Here is a 25,782-nt window from a genome sequence, read left to right as displayed (position 1 = left end):
CCTGTTTTGAAAGGTGGAGATACAGCTTGCTGTTGGCTGTGGCACACTAGTTTTGTTCCTTCTCCCTACAGGGCTCCCCAGTATTTGTTCTGCAGTGCCATGGGGTAATAAATAAACAGGGTAAAATTAAAGCCACCTTCTTTGGTTGTTGCTAACAGTCGCACATATCAGCCAGCCTGGCTGGTATTTACTTCATTGCTCTTAGTTTTCAGTGATCCCAAAGGGCATGTTTCTATTTTCCTTGAAACCAATCCAACTAAACAAAAGTGGAGCAATGAAATAGGCAGAGGGAAACAAACATCACCTAAAATTGCATCAGTTCTCAGGCTATTGTTCCACATGTCCTGCTTTTCCCAGTTGTTTGCTGGATTAGTATTGCTTGTGGTTTAGAAGGAACTCCAGCTACCTAGCGTTCTCTGCTGATGTTGAGCCCTGCTGTACAGATAAATGTTGGGACTGAAGGAGTTTGCAGCCTCTCTGGTCAGTGCTAATAGTGCTACTTTTATTTAACACATAAAGGATGATGAGGGGCTTAGGCTGAAGAGCAGCCTTGCAAGAGGCTTTCTGGCATTGTGTGTGCTGCCGTGTGATTATCAGGGTGCTCAGGAAAACAGGATGTTTTACCTAGATGATGTTAAGGTGACAGCTGACTCCATCCTCAGTGTCTTCCTAACAAAAAAGACCCCATGCCTTCAAGCTAAACATTCAAATGGATCCTTATATCTGCCTACCTCTCCCTAATTAAGGCGGCTTCCTCCCTGACTTGCCTAGGGAATGATCCTAGCAAAAACCAGCCAGGCTAGAATGAGGACTAATAAGCCATATGTACAGTTGGCCTTCACCCCCGGAAACACCTGCAGACACCAGGCGCTGCAGAGTGGCATTCCTGCCATTGTATGGCTGCACATAAATATACTGCTGGGCTCTCTGATGCAGCACCCCACAGTGACACGCAAGGTCCTTCTCGTTCCTTGAGGCCGGGAAAATGTTGCCAAAAATGCTGCCTTGTGGTATTGGTAGAGAGATCTTGTCTGGTAGGGGTGCGCAGGAAGGCTGCTTTACTCCGTGGTTTTCAGCACTTTGTGTTAGCCCTCGGCAGAACTCCCTATGGCACTCCTGGCTGATGCTGCCTCCCAGCCCAAAGCATCCAGCCAAGAAGAGAAGCCCCATGTGACTTATGCTTTGGTCAGATGTGATCTGTCAGGGACAGAGCAAGTAGAACAAGCTCCTGATACTGGGTACTTGCATTGTGCAAAGGGTTTTGTAGTGTGCCGTGTTGGTCAGGCAGGTAGGAGATCCAGGTACACATGGCAATTTTCCTGTATTTGCCTAATTATTTTTTTAATCACTGGTCACTGAACAGGCACAGACTTGAGACTCCTTAGATTTGGTTTAGGGTTGTTTTGGTATGTGAATGGAAGTTGTGCAGGTGACTGCAGATCTTCTGGAAAACCTTTACAAAACATTCCTGAAAGGTCTTTTACTACAGATAGCAGACACAGCCTCTGTGGGAATCCAGTGGGACCATTATTTTTTATTGTCCTAAACTGAAACTGAGAGGCTGGTAGTCAAGAGATATACAAGGGTAGAGGGGATTTCTTATGGCACTGTGGGTCTCAGGTTGTGTGTTGCTTTTATTAGTAAGGTGGCATGATATTTGCTGAATTACACATTTGCATAGTTAGCACCTTCAGTAAAGACTACTTCTGCTTTCCTTAATACTTCAAAGCCAGAAGTGAGATTGAAGTAATAAAATTATGTTGATAGAGGTTTAGTCACAAAGGTCTGCTGCAGCATTAAATGTGCTACCAGGAGAATCATATTTGTTTCCCATGGGGCTGTCCATGAACTTTCAGAGGTTTCTTTATCTGTAATAGCATTGTTATTGCATGACTTTGCTTAGAGGTTGAAGTGGGTAAACAGATAGAGTGTAATGTGCATCTGAAGTGCCTGTAATGTGTCTTCTGATTCTGCAGAACTGGGCTTTACTTCCTGGTTTTGGTCTGAACTTTATTTTTTGCTGAGATGCTTTTAAAGTGACAGGTTTAGAATTATGGCAGCTGGGATCCTAGGTATGGATGTGGGAGGGAAAGACTGAAATCCCTTTGAAAGTGGAATTGAAAAACACTCATGCAGTGTTACGTTAAATCTGGCCTTGCTGCAGTGTCTGTACTATACTAGGTGACAGAAGGTTGAGAATTTATGAGAATTCTGTTGCAGAAGACTATGAACCCTATTCAAAAAACACGAGGAGGATCACAAGCATGTCGACATTGGACTGCACTGGTGAACGGCTGCACCGGCAATTTGGTTACTTTATGACCTCATGCCAGCTAAGGGGTTGCCTGCATGCTGGGAAGCCAGCAGGGCCCATATCTACAATTAGCAACAAAGCTATTCCAACTGATACCAAATCACTGTACCTTAAAGGCACCAACCTTATCTTGCTGTTAATTGTATAGATAAAGGCACAGTGGTAAAGAGCACAAGAGTTACTTCACGCGCTTGTTACTGTATAAGGAATATTAGCATCTGCTGCAGAAGCAGGACAGTATTAAAAATTTCTGGGTGCTTTCTTTAGTCTCCTAAAGCTCTTCAGCCTGTTCTGTGAACACTGACTTCTATTTTGAACCAGCAAATAAAATTGAGGGTGTTAAGGAAGCAATTATACTTTTCACACTCTCCTATTGCCTCCTTTTTGTGTGCAACCTTGTCAGTACAGCTTGCTAATACCAGCATTATGTTGCCGAAAATTTAAGCTCAGTGTAACTCCAATTTGCATTTATTTGCTGTTCTCCACTCTGACACAATTTCTGGATTTTTTATCAATGACTTCTGATCTCATTCTCAACAAATTGCCTGATTTGTGGAAGATTGCACGTGATTTGTTTAAGCTACAGTCTGAGGCAGGGTGAGAGCAGGATAGAGACTCTTCACACTGAGCTTGGTGCTAGCGGTCCCCTAGGAAATGTGTACCACTGTCATCCGGTGAAAAGTTCAACTTTCTTGGGGGATTTCCATGGGGCTGAGCTCTCATGAGACTGGTGATTATGAAATTGCCACGGCTGGAAAAAGCCCTGTCCGCTCCTTTATCCAACTTGGTGCTAAGGCTAGACTGCCTAATTTGGATCTGACCTCCTGTATCTCTTAAGTTAATGTTCAGCTTTGACAAGTTAATGTTCAGCTCTGGAGCCTTCTCTAGTAACAATACATTTTCGTCTTCATTGTGCAGTATGAACACTACCTAATTTTTACAGCGCTCTTGAGAAATTAACAATGGCTGCCAAGCAACTGGAGCCCTCATTCTGAAACACAGTAGGATGTGGCAGTTTTCAGTGTAATCAGTGTGCAATAAAAGGTGATGGTTTTGAAATATTGTTGATGTTGATTCAAAGTTTCGGGGTTTTTTTTTAATCCATTAAAGTTCAATTTTTGTAGGCAGCCTTTTTCATGCGAAACAGATGCTGTTTTATTTAAATATTTTTGGTTGCAAAATAAGTGAGTGTTAATGCCAGGTTCCTGGCTAAAATCAAACAGCATATTCTACCACTTGTTGCTACAATTTGCAGCTTCAACAACCTGCAGCATTCTTCATGTCCACCCCTAGGGTTCTTTCTGGTGTTACCATGTTTTATCAGGAAGTGGTCATGTCTTGTTTCAGATGCATTTTTAGTTCAGGTTACATGCTTACATCATACTTTGCATATGCTTTTCTTTCCAAAATTCTGGAAAAATCCATTGAAATTGAATGAAAAAAATGCAGAATGAAAAAAACCAAAACAACTCAACCCCATATTTTTATGTATTAACTGTTAATAATTAACTGAGATTGTTAAAACTACTTATTACTTATGCTGTGGCATAAAATAGTTAATGAAAAATTGGTGTAGCTTTGAAAATTCAGTGGAATGCAGCTTACCTATTAGCTGAAGATGTCACCTTATCTTTTTTATGCTGACTGTGCAGCACTAATCCCGTGTATATGGAGGAGATTTCAGTCTTACCTGTGACACACCCTCTGTAAATGGCCAGTTTCCTTCCTTGTCTATTTAGACTTTGTTCAAAAGGATGTGCATTAAAGGTCTCTTTTAAGGGATTTTAAAGAAAGATCCTTGCCTGTGGCTTTTGTTGTTTTATTTTATTCTTTTCTCCTCCCTGAACCTTTCTATTCTTCTTGCCTTTTCAGAGGCAAATGCTACCTGTGTTAGTCTTTAAATGCATTTTTGCTTGACACTGGCAGCTTTGCATGACTGTAGCCAGTCAGAACTTAAAAAGTACGAACTATTACTATCTCAGAGGGTCCTTTCTCTGAGTAGTTTTTCTTCTATTTTAGCAATTGCATTTGAAACATAACAGGACCATATCTGAGGTTCCCTGAGCATACACGTATGCCAGAAGGGGATTTGCTGATGGGACAAAGACAGCTTACTGCAAATAGCAATATCTCAAGTCTAAGTGCTTGTTCTGACTTGTGCCAACTGGCTGCTTAGGAAAGCAGCAGCTGTTTTCTACTGAACAAAATGCTACTTCAGAACAGTGGGGGAAAAAACCCACAACCCACCAACAGCTTTACCACTTGAGACTACATGTAAAGAGCCACACATGGAACTGTGTTGTCCCAACAACTTTCCTTGTAGCGAAGGCACAGCTGTGTTACGACATGGTCAGCAGCTGTCAGTTATGCCTGCACACCTATACCACTACCCTGCTCCGTTCACATACTTGCCCACTACCCAGCAGGTGGGGGACAGTGCGCTGCAAAGCCAGAGATCAGAAATCAACACAATGGAGTAGCCCTGTAAGACCCCAGGCTTCTTCACCTACCTGGCCTCTTTCCTTCCTTTTCTTGTTTCCTCTTGCTGCTACCTGAAGGAAGTACAAAGAATTTTACCAATGCATCCATATAAATAACTCAGAAGACCACCCCAGCAGTGCACGCTCAGTTTTCTTTAGGGTATTTGCACTGCTTTGGGATGCTGGTACAGAGGATCAGGTTCCTAAAGCAACAAGAGGCACTGATGTTTTCTGTGTCTACTAATAATATTTCTGTCCTCTATGTAAAATGCAGTGGACACTGATATGGGTACCAGTACTCCAAGGTGTATTTTCAGCCAGCAAGTTATGTCACTACTGAATGGAAGGAATGGTTAGTATATTGCTGGTCCAAAAGAATACCAACCAGAAGGATGAGCTCCTCAGACTATTAAAGCAGGGACTGTTGGGAGCATCCCAATGTGAACAGCAGTATGCTGTCACACTGAGGGTATAAGAGATGTGATCTCTAGGCCAGACTGTACATGACTTTGGGTAATCATATCTACTGAGCATCTGCTTTTCAGTGTTTCCCAAAGACTGGGAAAGTTTTTTAACTGTTCTGAAGTGGTGTTGCTCAACAGTCTGATTTATACTAGTGAAGGGGCTGAACAGTTGCAAAGGTTGCCCTAAACTCTTGGTTTGACCCTTTGCTCTGGAGGTGGCTTCTGCTGTTGTGTGCTAGATTAAGGGCATTAGACTTGGCACTAAATCCAGAAGTGAAAGGTCTTCCTGAATGTAGGGGAAGCAAGAGCCACCATGATCTGCTGACTGCAGACTTGATATCTAAAATAAGTTAGATGTGAAGTTCCCTTAATTTGTGCGAGTGAGAGGAGGGGAGCCATGGCAGGGCAAGGCTTCACACCCAAGGAAGGGATGGGTTTTTCTCATCAGACGTTGTGTGTAAGGCAGAACAAGTAAGTGCAGGAGTCAGGGTGCTTTGGTCCTGGGCAGCTCTGCCTGCCATTTTGCTAGAGGTTCATCACTACCCATACCAGTGTCATGGGGGAAGCCTTTCACACTGGATAGCTGGTGCTGTGATAAGTTTAGAGTAGCATGGTACTGCTGGGATGATTCTGCCTGCTTGTTTGGGGGCTTAAAATGGTTCTGATATAGGTGTTTCCTGTTTGCGTTTGAGCCAGCAGTATACCAGATGCAAGCTCACGTCGCCAGCTCATGAAAACCCTTCTGTTAGTAATGGTCATTTGATTAAAATGTCCAGCCCTGCTTTTTCCTGTGACTTGAATTTCCACTGAATTTAAGGTCACTTGCTCAAGTACAAGGAATCCTGGACAGGTTTTTCCATGGTCACAACTCAAACTTTCAATTTCTGCTTAGCTTCATGCTTTTTAATACCATAATGTCATTCCTTGTATGCTCACACCAGTGTTTGCCATTAGAATAGGGGTATGTGGCTGGATGTGGCCATGGCATTTGTTTTCCAGTCTGTCTTCCAATTAATTCTGTCACTGTATCTTACTGTGTCTGAGTTGATGTTTTGAAACGTCTAAAATCTGTGTTTTAGCGAGGGCATAATGTTTCTAGCGCAGGCAAAATCCAGTCTTAACAGCAAACCCTTACTTTCTGCCTCTTCAGAAGCACTTTTCTTTCTCTGAGCTGGGTTTGACCTTTACAGACCTTCTCCATAGCCTGTACCAGCCCTGAACGTGTTCTGTATACCACTCCTGAAAATAATTTGCTGCAGTGATTAAGCATTGTGTCTGATCATACCTGAGTTATGTCATCTTTGTGGCTAACAAGCCAATTTGAAGGCCAAGAATTTTGCAGTTTATCCTTATTTTGTGAAAATTAGCAGGAGAATTTTCAACCAATTATAACTGCAATGCAGTTTGGAGCTCTGCTTGGCATTTGCTTCTTAAAGCAATACAGTGAAGATACTTAGGACGTTTTCTTTTTAAATGGCTTCATTTTTTGCACTGTTAGAATATTTTTTCTTTTTTTTCTTTTTCTTTTTTCCTTTTTTTTTTCCATTGGCAAGCTGCATTTCACAGTTGTCTGTACTGATAACAGAACTTGGCTTGCAGCCGGGGAAGACACGGGAATATCTCTATCATGGTGTTACACTGAGCCTAGGGAGGTGGTTGGGTGTGCCCCTTCCTAGACCGAAGCTCTGTAAGCAGTGGGTGACCAGCCGCTGGCTTTCATGTCGGTGCCTTGTGCCTTTGCTTTCTCATGCAGAGTTTGTTGTGTGTGTCATACAGGAGAGGGTCCTGATGGTGTGTGGGAGTTAAAGCACTACCCAGGGAGAGGTCTGAGACTTGTGTTCGCTGCTGACTTTCCAGGCGGTTTGGAGGTGGGATCTCAGCAGGTTTAAATGGGCTCTGCATCCTTGAAGCCAGCAGACCCCCAGAGAAACTTAACCAAGGACTGGTCTTTTGTGTTTGTACCACTATAAGGTGTTGGCTGTGCTTTCTGCCAAGAGTGGCTGTGCTGGCCACTGTTTTTTAAAGCTCCTCCAAGTACAAATGATGACTTGTAGAGGAATGGAGATGGTTCCGGTGTTTGCAGTCCCAAGATGAGAGGGAAGGCCTGGGTCAGTCATTTCCCTTTCTCCCAGGAGAGATCCTAGCAGCAGGCTGCCTCCCTCTACTCACATCACTATTTGGCGTGGCAAATACACGAAGATGATGATCACTGGTTAAATGGGTGTTCTTATCTAATGTCTGCAGAGGCAGGCAGAGAGCAGAGAGCAAAGAGCTGTAGCCTAGCATAAAAACAGGTCAAGCCGTGGCTGCAGAAGGAACAGCACTTAGACTGTGAGCAAATTAGGCTTGTATTTTCACACCAGCAGATCCTGCACAACATGCCTGCTGAGCTGTTTGATTTCTTGTTAGCAAACCTAGGTATGGCTGTCCAACTTCTTCCGTTTCAGCTCCTGCCAGTTCCAGTAGGGATGCAGGCAGCTTTGAGAGCTGTTCTCACCACACAGGAGGTGGAAATACACATAGGGGAAGGCTGCCCTACAGGAAAAGAAAAATAAAAGCATAGTAATTGCTCTTAAAAAAGCAAACAAACAAATAAACCCCAAAACCCCAACACCTCCACACCCCCCCAAAAAAAATAAATCATGTTTTCTAGATGTGTTGTCCAAAGTTATTAATATAATGAAGGCAGATGAAAATTTGCTGTCTTGCCCTTGTTCAGTATTGTCCTATCTGAAAGGTTTGCTTTTCACATTGCGGGTCAGGGTCATTGGCTCAGTAGGGTACAATGCTGTAACAGGCCAAGATCTCCTGCTCTTAGTCTCAGCTTCTTGTGGCCAGCAGGGCCAGGGCAGTGAGCATCCCCCTGCACTCGGCACTGGTGAGGCTGCACCTCAGATCCTGGGTTCAGTCTGGGCCCCTCACTGCAAAAGAGACATGATGAGCTGGAGCAGGTCCAGAGAAGGGCAATGAAGCTGGTGAAGGGCCTGGAGCACGAGTGTGATGAGGAATGGCTGAGGAACCTGGAGGTGTTGAGTTTGGAGAAGAGAAGGCTCAGGAGGACCTTACCGCTCTCTACAGCTACCTGAAGGGAGGATGTAGTGAGGTGGGGGTCGGTCTTTTCTCCCAAGTACCAAATGATAGGACAAGAGGTAATGGCCTCAAGTTGCACCAGGGGAGGTTTAGATTGGATATTAGGAAAACTTTCTTCACCGAAAGAGTGCTCAGGCATTGGAACAGGCTGCTCAAGGCAGTGGTGGAATCACCATCCCTGGAAGTGTTCAAAAATCGTGTAGGACCTTAGTGACATGGATGTGGTCTTGGCAGTCCTGGGGTAAAGGGTTTGATTTGATGATCTTAAAGGTCTCTTCCAATCTATCTGATTCTTGATTCTATTCTATGAATCAGCCCCTTCATCTGCTTTTGTCTCGCAAAAACTCCTGTTACAGGGAGTATGACCAGTGAACTAGTGATGCCCAGGATGAAGCATGCCTGTATGACCGTGGAGCATCTTGACCTTGTCCTCCAGTCATGCCTGGGTGCTGTGGAGTGGTGTTGCACAGTCTTGAGAGCCAGCTGTGCAATCAGACTGGTGCAAGTTATTGTTCTCATGTGAGAGCCCGTGTCAGAAGTGCTGCACACCCACCTTCCCTGCTGCATAAGCATGGCTTTACCTGAGTGGGGAACTGGAAGTGATGAATGTGAACTCTTTGTGCAGGGAGAAGAAGATGCCTTATTTGCTCCCTTGCCACTCTTCCCAGCTTTGGTCTTTCCGTTAACTGGTGGAGACCTCTAACTCCATTGTGTTAGAAACCCACTTGTCTCTCTTGCCTCCTTCAGGCACTTGTGGAAACCTGTTGACTCTAAAGAACGAAGCTAAAACTTCTCATGCCCTGTCCTGTTACTATTTCAGCTTGCTGTGATGCTGTGATGCCTTAATGCTGCTGTAATGAAAATGATTGGGTTGCTCTATAAGCAGTCTCTGTGACGAGAAAAGAAAGTTCATAATTAATTTAACACCAGCTTCTCTTTTGCCTTGATGCTTGCCTGTGAGGAATACAGGCTTAGCCAAAGGCTAGTAAATCCTCCAACTATAGTGGATATACAGAAAGTAACATAATTGTTTTCTGACTTGCTCATTCCATCAAGAGGGAGTGAAAGACAAACAGTCATGTTTGTAGACAGGACAGAATGCCCCGCTTTCCTCTTAGCTTCTGAATTAACTTATGACATGAATCCCCTTCTCCCCCTTCTTTCACCCAGTTCCTTGTAGGAACTTATGGCATGTGAAGCTGGTCAGTAAACAATAGATTTGACTTCACATTGTTTTCACTGAGCTTGTTAGCTTTAAACTGGCTGAAATTTTGATTTATTGTAGACTATGGGCACAAACCCTTTGGGCAGAAACCCCACATATTGAAGTTAGACCTGGTGAGCTCTGTAGTCTATGGTAGACTGAGATATGTTGAAACGCCACTGGTATGCCTTTTATTTTCAGTGTTCAGGATATGAAAACCATAGCCACAATTTCCGTGGGGTTTTGTCTTTCTAACCTATTGTTTAATTTTAAAAGACACTGCACCATTAAGTTTCTGGAGGAAGGTATGAGCCCTCTGTGCTTCTAAGTGAAGCAAGAAAGAATAGAAGTTTGAGGGGAACAGTCTTGCTTTGTAAATTGTCCTTAGAGGCTTTTTTGTCCCACTTTTCTGTGGATCTTCCCAGTGCTGCTGGAAATGGTTACTGCTTACTGTGAGACCTGTCATGGTCATACTTTAGTGAGAACAGAAAATTAAAACTGGTTCCTGGCTGTGGTTTCCTTTGCTTTTTCCTGCATTGAGCCACAGTCTGAGCTTGTGAAAGTCGCTGGGGATGTGTTTCTAGACTGAGCATGCTAAAAAATCTCTGGCTGTGGAGAACATGCAGATTGTGGACAGTTTCTGCACTGCACAGTCAGTGCTTCAGTTCTGATCTCCATGGAATGGAGACCCCCACATAGCACTGACTTGCTATTTTTTTTAATGAACAATTTTTGTTTTGCTGTTTGATTTAACCAGTAATGTAGCAAGCATGGAGGTTCTGTTTTTGTTAATTCTTGTGGATGTCTTCAGCATCTTGAGTAGGTTTTATATTTGTTTATTATTTGTCACAATGATTTGATTCTCAAGCGGGGAATGATTGACCTAAGTCTGTGCTCAGGCACGAAGGTGCTGGAAAAGGTTCAGATGTCAGGAAAATGTAAATCTTACAAAGACTTAAAGCAGAGTGTTGGTCCTGTAGGAGATGTTCTGCAATCTGAAGGTTGTGTCTGGTTTCCATGCCCAGAATTCAGCCCCCAAGGTGGGTTTGAGCTGTGTGGACACAAAGGATGGATGCGCTTTCATGAAGTCAGTGTCCATGAAATTATGCCATGTGTGATTGTCTAATCCTGACCTGTGACTTGAGAGAGGAAGGTGGTTTTGTGGTTAAGGCACAAGACCTCCAGCTCTGGGAGCTCTCTGCTGTGCTCAGACTTCCTTATGTGACCATCGGGAGGACCTTTCTCCCCTGCCCTGTATGGGAAATGGACTTCTCTGCTTGTTTCATGGGGATGGGGACTATCTCCTGCTTTGCTGTGCCCAGGGCCTGAACTGGAGCTCAGTAGAACAAAAGCATTTCAGACCCTGCTGGGACTGCTGGCATTGAGGGTTATTTGCGTGGCTTATAAGCAGAGCCTCTGATTATGATGTCTTGCTGTTGGTCTTGTGAGATTGCATCTGCGAAAGTAGACTACCATAAGGACAAGTTACCTCAGTGTTTCTTCTGCAGATGTTCATCCCATTGACCGTCTCTGAGCATGGTTGCTCAGTTTGACCTCAGGTTCATCTCCGCATTTGAACCTCGGCTTTGTCTTTGTTGCTGGAACCTGAGGTTTCATGTGGTGGTGAGGGGAGCCTGCGTGACTGCAGCTCCCCTGGTTTTCTCTTGAACATGAAGGGGAGAGGGAAGGAGAGGCTGCATGTCCTTGTCAGCAAAAGTCCATCTCTCTGATGTGCTGTCTGGATGCTGCAGCTACATTGTTCTGTGCTAGCTGGCTTGCAATAGTTTGCCTGTGCTCTTGGTCAGTCTCAAGCGTGACAGAAGTTGCACGAGTTAAATTACATTTGAGCTGACATATTTTGCCTCACATATTTCGAGTAACTTGATAGTGTGTCTGAGCTGTTACGGCAGGAAAATATTGCAGTAGTAGGCCTATGGTTGTAAAATGTGTTTTTCCATTCCAAATGTTTGCATTATTAGGTAAGCTTGATATTAGCCTTCGAGACTTGCCTGTTTCTTTTGTTTTCTATTTTTGGAGGACTTCTTTTAACTAGAGCTCTTGTATTTCCTTATGCCCTAGTGGCAAGCACTCTTGGAGGAAAATGGCTGCTTTCAAGAGGAAACCTCTATTAACTCTTGTCTTTTTGAAGTATCTAGGGCAGGAATTTAGGCTGATTGCAGTGTTTGGTGCTTTTCTGTGGTTTCATGTGCAAGTCATTATGCATGCCTCCATCATTAAGAGGGATTGCACAAGACACTGCGCCACAAGTGCTGGAAGTAGGACCAGATGGGGTAACGAACGCATGGTGAGAAAGGCTGGCTATTTGCTTAGAGCACTGCAGTGGGATTGTGGTGTTGGGATTCAGTCCCTTGGTCTCACAGAAATTCCATGCGTGGTCTTGAGCAGTTATGACCAGCGAGCAGGGGTTTGTGACCAGCCGGCTGGAAGCCAAGCATTGTCCCACAGGCAGTTTTGGTGACTTTATGTTCTGTTCCCTTTGTGTTTTCACCCAAATGATGATGAAAACTCCTTTGGACATTTGTAGGAGTTGCCTTGGAAGGCAGCTTCGATTTTCAGCAAATTCTATTGCAGAGCAGGTATGAAAATGCTCAGCATGACAAAAAGGCAGGTGAGAAATGCTCTGCTAATGCTGGGCTGGTTAATTGCAGCCCTGGAAGATGACAGGCTCTTTATTACTCCCCGTCGTGATTACAGACAGGTCAGCAGGAATCCCAGTGTAGCTCAGGCTGCTTTCCTGCAATTACTTACAGAATATGTTCCCGACCAAGAAAATCCTGCTTCCGTACACCAATAATACCCCAAACCAAGCCCTCAAACAAAAAAGTCCTAGGCAAACCCAAAAGCAAAGCAGCAATGAAGAAACAGAAAAGCAGAATTACTGTTCGGTTGCATTTTGAAAAAGATGTGTGGCCCTTTAAGAGGAGCTTGAAAAATATTTTAAAAGGGAACAGATTACATGAAAAAGCTTGCAAACATCTGATCTCTGCATGCCAGTGTGCCTGCAGCCAGCCACCCCTTTGTCCATCTAAGTTTCTGAACTGTTGATGATCTCACCCAAAAATAAACAAGCTGCAGAAGTGTTTAGGGAGTTCAGTGCATTTAGGAAGTAACCAAGGAATCAGGGTGGGGGGAATTTTTCCTCCAGCTGCAGTGAAGCGGGGTGCTTCAGCCTCCGCTGGAAAGAAAAGGGCGTTTTTATGTTACTGCGGGAGCTGTCTCTTTTCCTCAGCCTTTATCCCAGTGGATAGTGATCCATTTTGGTGAACAGGGTGCAGTGGGGCATTTGCATGGGGTGGGCAAAAGCAGTATACTGCTGAGTGGTCCTGCTGTGGGAGGAGAGAGGAGGGCGAGGGAGGAACTTTCGTCCCGAAGTAACCTCCGTGTTGCCTCAGCAGAGGAGGGCGATTTACTTTTTCTGTGTGGAACAGAAAGGCAAGAGGGAATTTGTAACTGGAGATGTGGATGAGGGAGCAATGACCGTCAGTAACCCCGTGTGCTTCGTGCGCAAGAGCGGAGCGCGTGGCTTCCTCCCATCGATGGCTGCTCGGCCAAGCGCAGCCCGAGAAGCAGAAGTGGCACCCGCACCCCTGCCAGCACCCCTGCTCCTCCAGCAGCTCTCACATGAGGGTTGGGCTTGCTGGAGGCTATCACCCGCTGAGCTAAGCCAAAAACATGGAAATGGGGAAAAACACAGATGTTCTGTTACAGCTGTTCCCTATAGGAAGGGGAAGGTGCAAACACTCGGGGCTCCCTTGCACTATTTCCCTTTAGGGTTCATTGTTTTCTACTGTTTGCTGAGGGCTGCGGCATCCTCCCTTCCTAGAGTAGGAAAAGCAGTGTGACACCTAGCTGGCTGAACTTGTCTGGGCCTGGATATCTTCACCCTTATAAACTTGCTCTCTCAGCTCCTCCTGGCAGAGCTGCTTTCCTTATTGTACAGATAGAATTCTCCCTAACCCAAAACAGTGTGAAGGTCAGTTGCCTAAGATCCAGGCTTATAATTTTTAGATGTACCTGTACAGATCTGCTGTGACAGAGGTACAAATTCGTTTCAAAGCCAAGAGCTGAAACACCAGTGGCTTCAGAAGGCGAAGCTTTTGAAAAAGAATATGTAATTAAAAAGCATTTGCAGAAACTTTGCCAACTAAGATTGTTTTCTAGACCTTTGTGCAATTCTGTATCACATCTGTGTGTCCGCATATGCCAGACTTTGAAATTTATGGTAGAGTATATGTACTAATAATAAAATACAGGCTAGTAAATCCCTCAGTGGTCCATGCACCAGCTCAGTCCCATGTTTGGTAACAACACAGGGATTAAGTGAAGCTGAATCTTTGTGCAGTGCTAATGATGCAGTAAGTTTCACCCAAGAGTAGGGCAGCAGCTCAGTGTGCCTTGTTGCTTCAGCATATGTATGTGCAAACTGAGCTGAAGTAATGATGCTAAAGGAGTTGCTTTTAAAGGTTCTTTGTCTTTTTAATTGAGATCAGACATCACAGATTGACATCTCTGAAAGCTTCCAAGTTTCAGAGCAATTTGCCAGCAGCTCCTCTTTTCCCTTCGTACTATGGTTTGTGTAGTTCCCTCTCCCCCATTTGTCAGCTTTCTTTTCCTGTTCCGAGCTCTCACATGAGTTTCCTTTCAGCATTGGCCTGACAAGAATGTTGCTTGTTTTGTTGCTTTCCAGACTTGAAACTTCGGGATTTCCTGATTGACAACGAGACGTTCTCAGACTTCCTCCATCATAATGTGTCCATGCCATCATCTGCAGTGGAGGTGCTACTGAATGCAGATGTCAGCCTCCAGCAGGTAAAGAGCATTTTCAACTACTACTATAATGTTGGTCTGTTGTTTCATCCAAGAAATTCCATCCCATTCATGTGCTAGGTGTTCTCCAAACACAGAGGAAAATTTAATCCCACCTTCTCACTTCCCTCTTGCCTTTAATTTAATGTCTTATGTGGTTATAAGCTTTAAAAGGATGCTGAGACCCATGTGTGGAAGGATGCATTTGAATATTATGTAGTACAACTGAGTACTGATTGCAAATGAAGCTCGTGAGTGCTCTCATGAGGGCCTTCATAAAGATAGGCAGTGAAGATCCTGCCTTGGGATGGCTGTTTGCTATTGTCAAGCTTGGAACGTGTGTTCTAAAAACTTGTAGTTTCCTTAAGGCAGTGCAAAAGGTGATGTGCGAAAGGAGGAGGAAATCCATTCTGCTACCCAACTCCAGACTAGATCTTCTCTTTAAAGTGGAGTTGATAAATAGTTCTTTCAGACTTCATTTTCGTGAAGTTACAGATGCTGCCCCCTTTGCACATGTTGTCTCATTCTTCAGTGAATTCTATCAAGCCATCTGGCTTAGTGTAGCTTGATAATTAATCCTAAAAGTTAAAGATATGTTCTACTGAAATGCTGAAGACACCAAGGTTTCAGATAACTTGAAATGGTTGCAGAGAATTGATTTGTGTGACTGGGTGTTTCAGTTTTAGGGAGTAGGCAGGGTCCTTGTTCTAGGGTCACATGCTATGGACCTCACTGTGTTTGGAAAGAGGAGCTTTTCTCCAAAAGAGCTTAAAATCTGAGTAAAGAAGGTGGGCAGACACAGGGGATGGTTGAAGGATTGTTCACCTTCACTTTTCTCAGTGATCACCAAAACACTGGGAGACACTGGTTTCCTTTACGTCCACCCAGGGAAGCTGCTTTAGACTTATCTCAGGTCTCCTGAGTATCATTCTAGAGCCATAGGAATACCCCTTAGCATGGCTACAAAAGCAATAGTATCTCTGCTGGCAAAAAACCTCACCCAAACTGTTTCAAAAGGCCAGCCTTTTTGGTACGAGAGCTATCTATCTCATTTATTCAGCTGAGTTTGCAGCATGGAAACATCTTATTTTTGGCATATGGATGCAGACTAAAGTTAAAGGTTTGCACAAGCATTGCATTATAAATCTCTTCCTTCTCCTATCGGTTCCATCTGCTTGTTTTCTGAATATAGTGCATTTTTCCCCCCACCCTGGACTGTTGATGCCCTTTTGTTTCTGAAAGATGAGAAAATTTTCAGGCTTTTCAGGAACTGTGAACTCCTCTGAGACGCAGATCGATCCTGTTTAGTTCTAAGATGAAAAAAATATAATTATTTTCTTTTCCTTTTCCACCCGTACATTATCTGCCCTGAAACACTGCAAAATGTTTCTCTCAGCAGTGAGTAAAGAGATAATTTAGAGGAAGGGAGAAGGTGATCCTGATTCAGAACAGCACAGAAAATGTGGCGGGCAGATACATCTACAGAGTTTGGACATAGGTCTTTTGCCCTTCACATACATTTGCCAGACGTGTGTCTGGTCACAAGCCTTGCTTTGTCTCTGTGACTCAGTTCCCAGAAGACTGAAAGTTAGGCAATGTCTGTACCCTTGGTTGGAGGAAATGGCTGTTGTGAAGAACAGAATCACTGCTGCTGTGTGCAGGTTTGTAGAGAAGTGGAGACAGACCCGCCTCCCCCCAGGACTTCTCCCCTGTATACCCAGCAGGGAAACATCTTTTTTCTTGGAATTGAGTTGTGCATGGGTCAGGGCTGCACAACCTGTAGGGAAGAATGCCCTCTTACCTTTATCTGGAAATGTTATGAATGGTTAGTTTTTCCTAGGAGATAACCAATTTTGTGCTATGGATCTTACACAAAGGGAGACTTACATGATTTCTCCACTTTTCCAGGTCTTCTTATCCGGTTACCGAATGCGACTGCAAGATCTCTGTAATAGATCAGCACTGTCTGAATTTCTTACAATCCAAAATCAGATGGTGGCCATGGACTCTGAAGCCTACATTTGCACCTTGCCAAAGGAAAAACTCCATGCAGCTGAACAAGCCTTCCGTGCTAACCTGAATCCTCTGAAGCCCCTTCAGGTGAGTCCATGTGTCCCACCTGTGAGGAGCTATTCTTGACACAGTGACATTTTCTAGAGCTTTCAGTCTAGGAATCCATCCCTGCATTTCCAGAGTGAACTGTTCATTGCCAGTAAGAGAGAAGAAAGATTGTCTTTATCACTGGAGCATGAACAACATTGCTCCTTCCTGTCATTCCTATCCTTCCTGTTGCAGTATAGTACTTGCAGAGCATAAATGTATGTGGTCTGCAATTCAGTTTGTCAAGAAACATATTTATGCTGAGTAGCAACAAACAGCCTCTTGGCTGTGCCTGTGTTTTGGTCAGATGTTGAGTCTTGGCTGGAATGAGCCCCCTGCCCTTATGATGGGTCCACTGAGTGCAGAAATTTTTAGCCGCAATCTTTGAGTATATTCAATTCGTAAAAAGAAGGCTGAAGTTCTGAAGTCCTGTTTCAAGGATTGACCAATTTAATGGGTTTTGGAGCAATAATTCATTGAACTTCGTGAAAATACGTTATTTAGGGGTGACTGGAGCAGATTTAGCTGTTTATCTAGGAAACCCCAGTGATGCTTTGTTATATGTCCGCAATATCTGGTAAAATACAAAAGTTTGAGGAAGTTAATGCTGGAAATGTCAGTAGAGAAGAAGGGACCACAGAACCCACTCTGTTACCCTCTAAAACAAACACTCTATTGTCTGCTGTGGAAGAAATAAACACTTCGGCTGTGTGAGTTTCCAGATTTGATGAGCCTTTCAGGACAGAAAGTCATGTACCACATGCTTGGCTTTGTCCCCAGTCAAAGAGGGTCATTATCAAATACTGGAATCATATTACTCTTCTGTGCAGTACATAGTGGTCAGTTACTTCTCTCCACAGCTCATCTTCTGTCTTCCACGTGTCCTCCGTCTGTATTTTTTCTTTCCTGCTGGAAGAGCAAGATAATCATAAGCGTTAAGAGATGAGGTAACAGTGCTAAAATTGTCCCCATAACAAAGATGGGCTGATTGAAAAGGAATGTTTACAAGCAGTTTCTTGTGTTCAGCTAGATGCACACATTTACTTTAAATCATTCAGAGATGCTAGAATTTTTGGGTGTGAAGAGGTGAAAATAGCCACAACTAAAATAGTACAACTCAGTATTGGTCTTCTGGGCTCTCTGGAAGCTCAGTCTGGCTCTTTTCATTTGTGGCAATCCCTACGACTTAGATGACAGAAGCAGGTCCTGAGTGTATCTGTGTTTATATTGTTGGTGAAAGAAGACAGGAGCCACCCCGTGCCACTTGGCAACAGCGAAGTAGATTAAGACATTGTGCAATTCTGGGGGCCTTCTGAGAAGCTGGCTCATGATTTTGCGCTCAGAGGGAAAAAAGGCTGAGTCCAGAAACCAGCAGTTCTAAACCTGCTGTGTGTTGTACACCTCGTAAAGGTTCGCAGTTCTCCTCAGAAAAATGTCACAGGCTACCCTCTAGTTAAGCTTCTGTAATGCATCAGTGAGTGAAATGAAACCTAACTGGCTTCAATGTAGCTAGACAGAATGCATAACTTAAATCTAGGCTCATGACCAGCACATTTGTAACTTAGTGTTTTTAAAAGCTAAGAAGTGCCTTGACCTGCAGTAACATCTTTCAACAAAGAGGGAACTTTTCGTTCATGAACAAAGGAGGCTTTTGACATAGTTTGTCGTTAAATGCACTATGGGTCAAATCTTGGACATGCGCACTGAAGATAGCATGTACCGTATCTACTACAGAGCCTGTAAACCAGTGCCAACAATTTGCCCAGAAAATTCTTTTTAATTTTTTTCCTTAATCCCCTTCATACACTCCACAGTATGGCATATTTTGGTGAGTGAAAGTAAGGACCAAATCAAATCCAGGTGTACAGCAATTCAGAGGCTTTTCTGTTTTGCTCATTTAATAGGATCTGGGCTCCACTGGCTGCAGCATTCTGTGATTTATGAAGAGGCAGCATCTTAATATGATTAGGTCAGTACAATTAGGGTGAAAAGGACTTGCAACTGTGTGCAATAACTGTGTAAATTCAGCACCAAAGGCTTAAATAGTAATACAGGAGGTTTTGCCACTGAGGCAGTAGAGCAGCTGTAATTTCTTGAACTGTCTTAATCCAGAAGACTCAGGCCAGCATTCACCTGCTTGTTCCTGCCCCTCTGCATTCCCATTTGTTGTCCCCTTTGTTGCAAGACGAAGCAGAACATTACATCACGGAATTGATCTGGATTAGAAGTGACTTGACCCGATTGTGTACTTATACAAACATTTGTGCTGAAACATTAGGGGAAGGGGAAGGGAAGATTGAGCCCAGTGGTCAAGGCGCGCGTGTGTGTGTGGGCTGAGACCCTGATGTCAGCACCAGCTTCTGCCAGCATGTGTGTTTGCAGCCTGAGGGAAGCCGTAAGTGTTCTAGGTAATTTACAACAAAACAGTAATTATTAGCAAATTACAGATGGAGCACAGTTTGAAAAAGGAAATTAAAGTGTATTCATGGTGAAATACACGAACTCTAAATGTCACGGCACTGTTAAGGATGTTTTCTTTTCAAAAGAAAGGCAAAAAAATAAACACTTTTTTTTACATACCTGTTCATCATTTCTATCCAAAACAGCTTGAGTGTTACCCAGAGTGCCATAGAACATTTAATACAAAGAAAGACTTTTGATTAAAATTTTCTACAAGGATTTCCAGCTCTGCCACAGATTCTCTGTCTGACTTCAGTTTAGTTCTGTAGGATGAGAAAACAAGGCCAAGCACATAGAGGCATGATAAGGTGTTTAAAGTGTGTTTCCTTATTCCTTTTTATGTAAGAGCGTATTTGGGACAGGCTGTTTAGATCAAAATCCAGCAGAATATCCAGGAGTGATCACGGGGCACCAATGCAGAGGATCAGCTTTTCGTATTGACTGAGTATTCACTCCATTAGAAGCAACGAGTGTCTAGAAAAGTCAAATTTGCTTTTCCAAGACCCAGAGCAATCTTCATCCATTCTCTGAAGCTTTTTGGCCATAAGACATGGGGCATAAGACGTCTTGTACAGGCCCCTTGTGGACACATCTTCTTGAGATTTACCTTGGACCAGGTGTACTCTGTGAGACTGTGAGGCGGGAGAAGCTGGTTTGAGAGCAACAGTGAAACAGTACCTCTGATTGCATGCACACTGATTTCCTTCTGGCATTCTTCCTGCGCTAGGACAGCAGTTGTCCCATGGAAGAACTACGCAGTTTGCAAAAGGCTACAGGTACCTATGGTTAGCAAGAGCAGTGGCAATAAGTCAGAGGTGTGCCACTGGATTGCTCTTGTGATGGGTGGGGACTGTCTCATATCATAATAACACCTGTCTACGGGGCAGCTTTGCCTCCACGAAATTATTTGTGGGGAAGGTTAAATAACAAAGACAGTTCAAATTCGTCCTGTGGGATTTCATCTCTTCACTGCTGCCTAATAAGGCCTTCGCTGCACTCACTTCCAGTGGTGTGGGTCTGAAATAAGTCATAAATATGTTGTGGCTTGTCTACTATAATGGTCCTAGAAGGAGTGTGGATGAGCTCATGAAAATCTGATTGTTTTTTTATTCCTTTGTAATATGGGTGGCATTTTGTGATATGGTTAGCATGAACTAAGCATTGAATAATAAATGCATTCCAGTTGAAAAACAGCTTTAGAAAAGGTCTCTTAATGTAAATACATGCTGCAACTGAACTTGTGGCTTTCCTTGCTTTTTTGAGAGTGTTTTCATTGAAGCACTATGATGTCATGCTTTTAAGCAGCTGTACTTCAGGACTTTGACTCCCAGGAAACAAAAGCAGAAGCTTTAAAGCACATGATTTTTTCTGCAAAGTCCAGTGTAAAATTTCTGCTGAGATCAGTATAAAGTTATAATAATTCTTTCAAAGCAAACATGGCACAGTGCTCTTATTAAGCAAACCCAGTTAGCTGTATTATGCAGACATTGGCTGAATTTTATTGTGACCTCTCAACACCTGAGACACATGCATGTTAAAGAAACACACCCCTGCATGTTAAAGAAACAGAGTTGTCCATCCCTTCTAGCAGGAGCTGACAGGTGGACTTATTCAAGGCTCCTCTTGATTGCACAGTCAACTCTAGACATCTCAAGTATTTGTCTCTGTTTTGAGTCTTGTAGCATGCATGTACAGAGTACACTCTGTGCAATCTGTACCTCAAGAGATTATGATGCCAGCCACTAACACAGTAATTGTATGGGGCACCTCTGTTCAAAATCTAGTAGAGCTTTATCTTTCCACAGTGTGACTGGAAAGGGCAGACAATGGGGTTTTTTGCAGCATTACACTGGAAAATTAGTCACTGTCCATCCATATCCCACTCCCTCAATGCTGTCCCTTACCCAACCCCCCGGTGTAGTGCAGACACCTACTAAAGACACTCTCACAGTGGGACCAAGCTGGAGCTGCCTGGAATCTGAAGGACTCTTATGAGTGTAATGAACTACTTTACTTGATAAGCCATTGCAAAGTTATCTTCCAGGGAAATTCATAACATGCTCATCTGTTCAAAGAAGATTGGCCACTTGTGACTGATTTTTGTCATTGTCTCTGGAGATATGATTTGAGAGACTCCTTGAGTGGGCTTTAGGGTGAAAAGGGTGGTGGTAATGAAAGCAAAATTCCCTCCAGAGCAATGGAATCGTTGCAAGTTCTGATGAGAAATGAACTTGGAGCGCTGTGAATTTTTTAGGTAAGAAAGATCAGGGTAATGGGATGTGAAAGGATAGGTGGGTTCTCCTCACAATTCAGTGTAAGGTTTGCAAGGTCTGTGAATCACCTAAGACTTGCACAGTGGGCCAGACCAAAGTCCTGCTTAGCTGAGTGTCCCCTGAGTGCTAGTGCAGCAGTGTTGCATAATGAGACATCTAAAAGAATCCAGCCATGGGGCAAGCGTATAGTAACATTTTCTCAACTTCATGTCCTGTTCTTCAGCAGTTTGCAACTCAGACTTACTCAGCTATTGCTAGGATCTTGGTGTTCAATAGCACCTGGTAAGCTCTTGTTTCTTTAGTGAATTCTTTTAACCCTTTTATCAAACCCACATTAACTTTTGGTACCTTCAGCATTGCACAGTATCTACTGAATGTCTCCATTTTGACCAAGTTCGGTGTGCAGCAAGTTCTTTGGTTTGTTTTAAACTGATCTTTTCACTGGAAGCCTTCTAGTACTGTATGATGAGGCACAGTGAGTAATCGTCCCCTGTTCCCATTCTACATCCCACTTGTAATTCCACAGACCTCTGTCATAATCTCTGTTTGTCCTTTCAGGTTCCATTGGAAGAACAGTAGTTTGTTGTTCTTCCTTCAGAAGCCATTCTTACCCTACATCATACTTGTGACTTTTTCCTGTACTTGTGTTCCTTCAGAGGCGGAGCACCCAAAATTGCACATAGTACTTCAGAACCGGGATTGCACTGTAGATTTATATTGATGTTGAGCTGTCTTATCATTGTAATTCTAAGATGTATCTTTCTAAGTGGCAGTACTGCCTGATGGTACTTTGATGACCAGCCACTGATGGCTGGTCAGAGCCATCAAAGGGTATCTTAAGGTAGAACTGTCTTCTTCCTATGTACTGTACTTTGCAGCACTGAATTTCATATAATATATGAAATAATTTATAACAGTGTGCTAGCATGAGGCATTTTGCTAATCCTTTGCAGGTTGCTTTTAACTTTTCACTGTTCTGAGCCAATTAGTATCATCAGAAAAATCTTTCTCATCCATGCTGTTCCTGAATCACGTCCAAATACAGTGAACAACACAAATCTGTATACAGCTTGATGAGGTATATGGAGGTGAACAAGCACGTCTTACTGTTAGGCATTAATCTAGGACCTTCTACCTCATCATGTTGCTAAAGTGGTAATTCACCTGTGTAGCTTTCATATTTTCTCACTATACGTGTTGAAGGTCTTAACCTGTGAGGAGTTTGAATTGCTTTTCTTTTGGCCCTAATGATGTGTCTTTATTTATCTGAATCATAAGGACTGTGTTTAGTAGAAATCCACAGAGGTCAAAGAAGCCCTCCCTGAATTTGCAACTGTCTTTGGAGCAGGCACTAATTGTGCACTCTGAAAAGTTAGCTGGGTCTTAAATGCCCCAAGCAGATCAGTGGAGCAGTGCCCGTTTACACCATCTGGCACTGACCAGGTCTTACCACCCTCCAGCAAATCAACTGGAATAAGTGAAAGCCTCCAGACTTTGCTTCCACAAATTACCCCAGGAAAGATGTGAAAACTGAAAGCTTCAGCCCAAAAGATGTGTGCTAAAACGAAGGGCCTTGGCTGTTCCTCTGTGTGTCACAATGCTCTAACTTTAGCATGCTTTCAGATGCTGCAATGTGTAGCTGCTAATGTGAAATCTTAGGAAATTATTTTCATCTTTATTCCCTTGAGACATGGGTTGTGTCCAAATATTTCCCATGCAAGATAATCCAGGTGTGTGAAAAGACAGGGAAAAGAGCCCCACAAACCAAAACCCAGGCCTAACGGTTACATGTTGAGCAACTGGAAACAAGGAGCTCGTCTTCAGTGTGACTCCCTGCTAGAACAAATATCTTCTTGAAAACTGTGCCTTCCACTTTTGGAAACCCTGTCAGTCTTGCTATTGTGGTGATCGTGAATGTCAGCTGTTTCATGGAAGCTGGTTATTTTAAAATACATCCTCAGTTTAGATAAAAACCATCCAGGCCTGATGGGAGGACTTGAGTGATGAAGATGACAAACACTGCAGCAGGTGTCCTCTGTATCTGAGCTGGTATTTGTTGAGTCCCACTAAAAGCCTGTGTCTACCAATTGGCCTTTTCCTCCCTTCCATAGACTTGGCATTCACTTTTTGGCACTGGCCTGCAGGATTTCAGTCTGCCCAAATGCTGTCCTCTAGGCTTGTTCTGTGCTTGTTTTGTGACCTGGAATGCAAGCTGTCCTTTGCACTGCAAGTGTATGTGCATGCATTCAGCATTATATTGGGATGATTCTGGTGTACCTAAACCTGTACCTAAACCACCTGTATACCTAAACCTGTGAGGAAGGAAAGGGGTGTCCCCATCACATGGTGGGGCACTGAAGGCCACAGTATTGTAAGCTCAAGGTTGTGCACAGAAAGCCAGCTCTGTCTATCCCATCAAGCACTTTACAGTGTAAACGGTCCTTACTACTCTTCTTTACAAGAATGCTTACAAGAGTTTAATTTCTTTGTGCCCTGCAGTAACTTCTAGTTTCCTTTTCTCTCTTTCTGTAGAGACTTTCTTTCAATTCATCGTTGTGGGACCTGTCAGAAACAGTGGAAGCTCTGAGAGAGAGCCTTCGGAAGCTTGTTAAAGAGGTAAGGAGTGACTTCATGTCAGGTGAACACATCACCTTGGTTGCTGTCTTAACCTGCAAATAGAGTACAAACATGAGTCTCCTTGGTATAACTCAAAAGTCAAATCCCTTGTTTGTTTTGGAGCTCCCCCCATCCTGCAGCCATTCTCTGTGTCAGCAGAGGCAGCACACACTTTGCCAACCCCCTGGCACTTTCCCTTACAAACACCATAGGAATTTATCAGATGTGTGGCTAAAGATTTTGGTCCTCACGGGAGAAGCAGAAATTAATATGTTTTCTGTGGGTTTTAGCTTATCAGCAGCAGCACAGCTGTTGGGCTTGCAATAGCTGTGCTGTCTAGCAGTGCTTTGCAAACTGCATGTGAGGTTTGCATCCTTTCTTTTTTTCACTCAGTTGCCAGCCGTGTCAGGGTTGCTATTTGGTTGTAGGTACTGCTTTTTGAATGTGGTGACGGTATGGCATATGGAAGGGATGTTACGGCTGTTCTAACCTGAATTAGTAGCTACGGGCCACTGTTTGCTCTTTGCCTGACTAGCTTTTTGGGGCAGAAATTGTTTTCCAGTCTTTGCGGGGCACTCAGTGCAATGGTATCACAACACCAGCTGAGAAAAAAGCGTCACAGTGATTTACAGAGGCAAAGAGTGACATTACACTGCAAGCATTCGGTTTTGCAGGTGAAACGATGGATTCAGAAGAAGCCCTGAATGCCTAGAATGAATGAGCAGTCCAAAACTTGGGGCGGGGGAGAAGGAGGGAGAGGGCGCTTGAGCCAGCAATTTATCTTAGTTGGTTTTTGGCTGGCTCTGACTTTGAAGTGCTACTACCAGGCAAAAACATTTTCTCCCTTGAAGCAGAAATCGCAGCCATCTAAACTAAACAGCGCTGCCGCCGCCTCCTCCTCCCTTTCTCCCGTCTTCCGCGTTTGCAGCAGAGGAAGGGAGCCGAGCGCGGTGAACGGCAGTAACCCCTGGGAGCGAGCACCAGAGCGGGTCACTTCAGGTTAGCCTGCGCTCCACTCCCACGGAGGGGCAGCTGCCGGGAGCCAGCGCCGTGCCAGCCAACAATTCCTGGCACGCATCCCTCCCCAGTCCCACAACCTGCCGCCGGGTCCCATTTACAGTGAAACTAAGACGATTCCAGGATCAGCTTCGGTTAAGTCCGTGGCAGGGCTCTCGCTGCTAGCAGGGAGGCTGCCGTTCGCAGTTTGATTACAGCTGTTTCCCGTTGCGTCACTTCAGCTCGCCTTTTTTTCTCGTCTAGGATAAAAATAATTGAAACCATGTGATACTCAGTTTGCTGATGTGGCCGAAAGAGTCGCAGGGTAACGTGCCTTTTGCTTGGCAGCTGTTTTGGGTAGGGCTACCTTTTATTCTGCCCTGTTGCTGTGCAAACAAAGGCAGCTATTTTCCTCTCTATACCGCGTGAGCGGCTCCAGATGGCTTGACCGAAAGTTACTTCTTATTGTCTGGCAGGCCGATTTCTGCGTGAAAAGGAGGGACTTGCTCCCTTGTTGCAAAGGGCAGCAGCTTGAGGGGGTGGAGAGAACTATTGTTTGTGCCATGTCTGGGAGCCTTTCTAGCAAGGAATTTTAATTAGAGAACGGTTTGAACAAAATGCTTGTCTCTGAGTACTGGGATTGATTTGATCTGTGTCCCTGGGCTCTTTAAATCAACCTGAGAGAGCAATTTAAGTGGTGAGAGCAAGAGCAACTATTAAGAAACCCCGTAGAAAGCCAGGTCTGATGTTGGAGAGAAACAGCTCAGTAACCCTCCAAACATGAGATACTTGCTTCCAGTATCTCTGCATGTCAGTTGGAAAGCTGGTGCCAAAGATGAAACAAAGCTCTCTGCTCAAACTGTTTTAAAATTGTGTGTAAAAAATGTGTTTGATAATGCAGTCCCTCTGCAAGTATCATCTGCAAGATGATTAATACTCATACTTCCATGGAAATTAG

General features: G+C 43.9%; 1 protein-coding gene across 2 annotated transcripts in view; it reads left to right on the top strand.

Moving 5' to 3' along the window:
- ABCA1 (ATP binding cassette subfamily A member 1) overlaps positions 1 to 25,782 on the top strand; it is a 95,909-nt gene that overhangs the window by 31,769 nt on the left and 38,358 nt on the right. For both annotated transcript variants that reach the window (XM_065663419.1, XM_065663418.1), the window contains exons 7-9: positions 14,261 to 14,382; positions 16,288 to 16,479; positions 23,745 to 23,828. In XM_065663419.1, coding sequence (XP_065519491.1) covers positions 14,261 to 14,382; positions 16,288 to 16,479; positions 23,745 to 23,828 — 398 coding nt within the window. The remainder of the gene's footprint in view (positions 1 to 14,260; positions 14,383 to 16,287; positions 16,480 to 23,744; positions 23,829 to 25,782) is intronic.

Source organism: Lathamus discolor, chromosome Z (assembly GCF_037157495.1).
Source record: "Lathamus discolor isolate bLatDis1 chromosome Z, bLatDis1.hap1, whole genome shotgun sequence".
NCBI lineage: Eukaryota > Metazoa > Chordata > Aves > Psittaciformes > Psittacidae > Lathamus > Lathamus discolor.
The sequence above is the reverse complement of the archived record's forward strand: the minus strand, read 5'-3'. Positions and strand labels throughout refer to the sequence as shown.